General features: G+C 34.9%; 1 protein-coding gene and 1 pseudogene across 1 annotated transcript; both read left to right on the top strand.

Annotated features, from left to right (window-relative positions):
- On the top strand, nt 441-2,137 carry LOC104712365 (protein STRICTOSIDINE SYNTHASE-LIKE 9-like). The gene is made up of 3 exons (XM_010429259.2): nt 441-861; nt 1,061-1,315; nt 1,502-2,137. The coding sequence occupies exons 1-3, from the start codon at nt 575-577 to the stop codon at nt 2,073-2,075; spliced, it is 1,116 nt and encodes a 371-aa protein (XP_010427561.1). The 5' UTR covers nt 441-574; the 3' UTR covers nt 2,076-2,137.
- The window catches only part of LOC104714855, a 2,439-nt pseudogene continuing 1,233 nt past the window's right edge, over nt 5,174-6,379 (top strand).

Here is a 6,379-nt window from a genome sequence, read left to right as displayed (position 1 = left end):
CTAGAAGTCAACAAACTCGAGCCACCTCGTTCCCGGTTCGTCCCGAAAAGATTAAATAATAGTTAAATATGAATTTTCGAACTCATTTGCGTTGGAGAATCCGCTTGTTTGTTTACTCTTGTCTCTGATTCAAACAGCCTATAAAAATACCAACTAGGAAGTAAAATAGTACTTTCGATTCAAACACATTTGATTATTATTTTTTCCCAACGAGGAGTTGGTGTGGGTATTAAAATATCGTTAAAGACGTTTTGGCCTTTGTAATGATAACAAATAAAATATTGCGCGAATCATGCTTATGCACGTTTAGTATATCTTTCCCGTGATATTCTTTCACGTTTCGATAAAATTTTCAATTATAAAACTAACATAGTTCGCCTTCGTTGAATCAACGCATGGATTTTATCACAGCAATAATTAACTCTATATAAGACAACTGGTCCTTCAAGCGACTATGCATCCACACAACAAATAACTCAATTAAGAAAAATCTAAACTCAAATTCTTTTTTCTTTTATAACCTTGGGTGATACATTCGTCTCTATCAACAACATATTTTGTTCAGGGGAAAAAAATGCCCATTAATGATCAGAAAGGTTCGACTTGGTTCGTTGTTCCAGCTGTGCTGGTCGTCTTGTCCATAATCTCGTATCGGACCATAATTATTCCGGGAGATGTAGAGGGCGCGAAAAATATATTGGGACTGGCTAAGACCATTCCAGTTCCTGCTGTTGGACCAGAGAGCATTGAGTTTGACCCGCAAGGAGGAGGTCCTTATGCTGCCGTGGTGGACGGCCGTATTCTCAAGTGGCGCGGCGATGATCTCGGCTGGGTTGAGTTTGCCCACACATCTCCTCACAGGTTTTTTTTTTTTATCACAATGTTGTTTATTAGAACACACTGACACCTAATTTATCTATTAAAAAATGGCATTAGATGAGGAAATTACCCTAGAGGGCTCGGGAAATTACACACATTTGCCTAAACAAACCTTTTTAGGCCAAAAAAATATGGGTAGTATAGTAAATTAATAATTTATTTATAACATTGTTGTATGTAGAGGGAACTGCTCAACACAAAAAGTAGTGCCTAGTTGTGGAAGGCCATTGGGACTTACTTTTGAGAAGAAAACCGGAGATTTGTACATCTGCGATGGTTACTTGGGGCTCATGAAGGTTGGACCACAGGGAGGCCTCGCCGAGGTACTTGTTGATGAAGCCGAAGGTCGTAAGATCATGTTTGCCAACCAAGGGGATATGGACGAAGACGAAGATGTCTTCTACTTCAATGATAGTAGTGACAAGTATCATTTCAGGTATTGTACTTATTATGCTTTATACATACATTTAGGATCCCAGAGCATTTACGAAAAAGACTCATAAACTTTGAGATTTGTTTGCTTCCGCAAAATTTAGTGTTTGAAACAATTCAAACTTTCTCTGATTTTTTTGGATTGAATGCAAAGTTTTTTTAAATTTTTTTTGTGATGTTTGTCTATCAGGGACGTATTTTTGGAGGGTGTCAGAGTTGAGCCGTCAGGAAGAGTGATCAGTTACAATAAGAAGACGAAAGAGGTCAAAGTTGTCATGGACAATCTTCGTTGTAACAACGGTTTGGCTCTAAACAAGGACCGGTCTTTTCTAATTACATGTGAGTCTGCCACGAGCCTTGTCCACAGATATTGGATCAAAGGTCCCAAAGCAGGGACTCGTGATATCTTTACTCAGGTCCCAGGTTATCCCGACAACATCCGGCTGACACCAACGGGGGACTTTTGGATTGGTATACACTGCAAAAAAAACCTAATCGGTCCATTTATTGTGAGGAATCCGTGGTTCGGGAAAATAGTTGAAAGGACAGTAAGTTTGAAGTATGTGATTGCTTTCCTTAACGGATTTAAGCCGCACGGGGTCGCTGTGAAAATATCAGGAGAGACGGGAGAAGTTCTTGAGGTACTTGAAGACAGAGAAGGAAAGACAATGAAGTATGTAAGCGAGGCTTATGAGAGAGATGATGGAAAGTTATGGTTTGGGTCTGTTTACTGGCCAGCCGTTTGGGTTCTTGATCGCAAATGAGTGATTATGTTGTATTTACCTAAAATGTTTTGAAGATTAATAAACACTCGAATTAACTTTAACTACTTAACAAAACATTTATCTTTAAAATATAATAATTTCATATTATAAGGTTTAAAAATTCTGATCAAAATTAAAATATTCTATTATGATAAAACCATCATATAATAATACGTGAATCATACGATCGCTTTTCTAAAACGTTGTATCTTTTAGTCTTAAAATCGTTTGTTTGTTGTATTCTTCAATCTTCAGACTTATAAACATAATGGGCCAACATTTGTAAATAACTCACTCACTTAATTCACCCGGGACTGATATAAGCAAATAATGGAGCATAATTTTGATTTTATGGAGATTTGTTTCACCAAACGTATTGAATAGTTCTTTCACCCGGGACTTAAATATGTATAAGCAAATAATGGAGGATGGAGCATAATTTTGATTTTATGATGATTTGTTTCACCACACATATCGAATAGGCGAATATTTATCTTTAGATGTAAATAAATGGCCCTACATATATATTGAAATAATGGGTGGAGCTTGTTAACTTGTACTCAGAGTTTAATTAAGATAATCTCAATTTGAGTCTGGTTATAATAAAGGACCCAACTTTTCTCTTCGACATTTTTTTTTTTTTTTAATTGAAATTTCCATCAAACACAAATTACCAGCCAAAGGGGCAACAAAGTCCATAGGACCAAAACAGGAGAACAAACCTTTTCTGTCACAAAAGCTGAGAAACTAACAAACCTGAAAGGCTACGATTGAAATAGACCAAACCAAGTAACCAAATAGGACTGAGAAGGAGAATCCACTCTTTGAGCTCTGGACAAAGGATCCAGCCTGAGTCTAATGGTGAGGATCACAGCATTGTGAGGCCTAGCAGTCTGAGAATGAAGCCTACAGTTTCTCTTCGACTTTTTAAAGAATAAACAAAGGTTGAAATCGGTTATTTGTTGTTTTAAAATAATAATATTATAATACAATGATTTTTGTTTTAAAAAACCATGGTATTATTACTCAGGTCCTACCATTTATGAAAATGGTTTTAGACCATCATAATGGTTTTCTCTATTTTTTTTTCTGTAATAGAGGAACTCTATAATAGAGGTGAGTTTTACTCCAATGATCCTCTATAAAATAGAGATTGCTATTTTTTCCTCTATTTATAGAGGAATCTTTGTAAAAAAAATAGGGTTCCTCTATAAATAGAGAAAAAAATAGCAATCTTTATTTTAGAGGTGAAAATAGAGATGAGAATAGAGTACCATTGAAGTAAAACTCACTTCTATTATAGAGGCAAAAATAGAGGACTACTGGAGATGCCCTTAGGCAAATGTGTGTTCACTCATATTAGAGCATCTCCAACCTATATCTCCAATTTTTTTTTTAAATGGAGTAACCCTATTTTGGAGTTGGATTTTACTTCGACCATACTCCATTTTGGAGTAAAAAATAGATATCTCCAAATTGTAATGTAAAGAAAAAAAAATTTCCAAATATAGAGAAAAAAATAGAGATCTCTATTTTTGAGATGAAAATAAAGATGGGTTAGAGCAAAATTAACTCTAAACTCTATTATGAAGATGGAAATGGAGATGGGTTGGAGTTGGTATTAGGAAAACGGTTTTAGCCAACTAAGAAAGCCAAAGTAAACATCCGTTATGTTTAAATGTGTATCACATGTCAAAACTAAGTGTTGTACGTTAACTCTGTCTTTGTTGTTTGTTTGTGACGTCTACTTTTAAGTTCTAAAAGCTGTCTTTAGTGTTTGTAATTGTAAAGGTTTTATAACCTATCAAAGGCTCATCTTCACAGTTATCACGTAATCATATGGTGATAGGTGACATCGTATAAGGTGTCAAATGATCTGATCTAATCTAGAATGTCAGAGACATGTAGTTTACTGGTAAACTGTATTCAATATGTTTTGACAAATAGTATAATTTACCAATTTACATAAAAATATATCATTGTTTATGTGTTTGTACTCTCTTATTACATCCACATATATATGTTTTATTTTGTTTTAAACACTTTTTTTGTTGTGAAAAGCTAATTCAGATCTAGTGGTTGATTAAAAGATTATGTTTCTAGATCAAATATGAAATTCGATTTTCAGAAAACGCTATCTTCCAACATATGGATGCAAAGTTGAAAAAATATTTTAACGTCTTCATCATCATAATTTATTGTGATTGTAGGTGCAGACAAATCCAACTTTCTAAAAGTTTCATTTTTATTGCATATAGTTAAATCTGTTTTATTTGACGAAAAAAAAAAATCAATTTTGCAATATGAAAGGGTTTAAATATGCTATGATAAAGATTAACATAGAAAATTAAACACGTTTGTCTCGCCATAGTAGTTAAATCTGCCGTGTGACAACAAAAAAAAGCAATACTCGCGGTTCGTGTGAACACATCAGTGACTTATATTATATGGCCGAAAATAAAGTCGAGTTAAATGTCATACGGAGTTTGACTTCAAATTAATTTTAATTAGTCGGCAACGAGTTCATTTAATTCAAATTTATACTCCTACTAGTATATACTTAAACTTTTGCTTCGGTAACCGAAAAAATAGGTTATACCCGGCTTCAACTTTGGTCGGGTCCGGGAAGACAGTTGAATTTTCGCACTCATAATTGCCTTAGAGAATTCGATTCTAACTCATGTTGGCTCTTTCAAACAGTCTATAAAATAGCAATTACGAAGTTAAATAATACTTCCATACCTAATTTATATCCATGTTTCTCTTTTTTTAACTTGTCAGTCATGTTTTTTCTGATGAGAAGTTGGTCTAAATAAAATATCGTTAAATCACCTATTTTTTCCTTATAAAAAAAACATATCGTTAATTGTAATGATAATAATAATAAATACTGCAAAACGTATATACGTGCGTAACATCTGTTTTTTTTTTGTATTGGCTTTGCGTGCGCGTAACATCTTCCCGTCATTTACGTCACTCGTAATTGCGATAAATTTCAATTAATAAACTAACCTCGCCACCTTCGTTGACGCATGGTTTGTTTTTCCCACCGCATGTACTCTTTATTAGGAGTAGACAACTGGCGCTTAAAACGAATTGGTGAGACGTGTATACCTACGAATCCCCCAAACATTAAGAAAAATATAAACTCACATTTCTTTTGGATTTTATATAATTACTTCACCTGCATTTGAGCTGCACAATTTAACTAAGTGTTAGTTACATACTATTTTGATCCGGGGAAAAAATGCCGCTTAATCAAAAAGTTCCGACTTGGGTCGTTGTTTCGGCTGTGCTGGCCGTCTTGTCCATAATCTCGTATCGGATCATAATTGTTCCGGGAGATATAGAGGGCGCCAAAAATATATTGGCAGTGGCTAAGACCATTCCAACTCCTGTGGTTGGACCTGAGAGCATTGAGTTTGACCCACAAGGAGAAGGTCCTTACGCTGCCATGGTGGACGGCCGTATTCTCAAGTGGCGCGGCGATGATCTCGGCTGGGTTGAGTTTGCATACACATCTCCTCACAGGTTTTTCTTTAAATACTTTTTTTTTGGGGTATATGTATATACCAAGTAAGTTAAAAGAAAGAGATAAGAAAGTACCAAATTAGTTGAGGAAATTTTACCCAAGATGTCTCGGCTTCCACTCGTGTGTTGTGTCTAAATCCTCTATTTTAAGCACACACAAAGAATCTAGTTATATGGATCAGCTTGAGTTTTATCTATAATAGATCACTAACTAGATCTTTGTCCAAAAAAAAAAAAAAAGATCACTAACTAGATCTAAACTCGGTGAATCAGCTGACAAAATATATTTGTGCAAAAATTCCTTGGATCTGTCTGAATATTTTACAGTTTATATCTTTCTTTCTTTTTTTACCATATTTTCATAAAAGTAACTTAGAAAAATAATTCAATCCCTTTATCTTGAGAGAATTTTGGAAACTCGATCAAACTCAAAAGTCTACACATTTGTGTCAAGCTGTTAGCCTAGTCTTAAGCGGCTTGGTAACCGGTCACCTGACAAAAATATATATATTTTCATTACGTAGGCTTCTCTGAAAAATCATATAACCCTATAACTAATATACTTTTAATATAACCTTTCTTGTATGAAGAGGGAACTGTTCAAGATATGACGTGGTGCCTACTTGTGGAAGGCCATTGGGACTTACTTTTGAGAAGAAAACGGGAGATTTGTACATCTGCGATGGTTACTTGGGGCTCATGAAGGTTGGACCACAGGGAGGCCTGGCCGAGTTACTTGTTGATGAAGCCGAAGGTCGTAAAATTATGTTTGC

The sequence above is a fragment of the Camelina sativa genome, chromosome 9 (assembly GCF_000633955.1).
Source record: "Camelina sativa cultivar DH55 chromosome 9, Cs, whole genome shotgun sequence".
NCBI lineage: Eukaryota > Viridiplantae > Streptophyta > Magnoliopsida > Brassicales > Brassicaceae > Camelina > Camelina sativa.
The sequence above is the reverse complement of the archived record's forward strand: the minus strand, read 5'-3'. Positions and strand labels throughout refer to the sequence as shown.

What these genes read in the sequence shown, in the direction of transcription:
- LOC104712365 (XM_010429259.2), top strand. Translation starts at nt 575, where the DNA reads ATGCCCATTAATGATCAGAAAGGTTCGACTTGGTTCGTTGTTCCAGCT. An exon ending in GCCCACACATCTCCTCACAG is followed by an intron (nt 862 to 1,060) that starts GTTTTTTTTTTT and finishes TGTTGTATGTAG; the next exon opens with AGGGAACTGCTCAACACAAA. An exon ending in AGTGACAAGTATCATTTCAG is followed by an intron (nt 1,316 to 1,501) that starts GTATTGTACTTA and finishes TTTGTCTATCAG; the next exon opens with GGACGTATTTTTGGAGGGTG.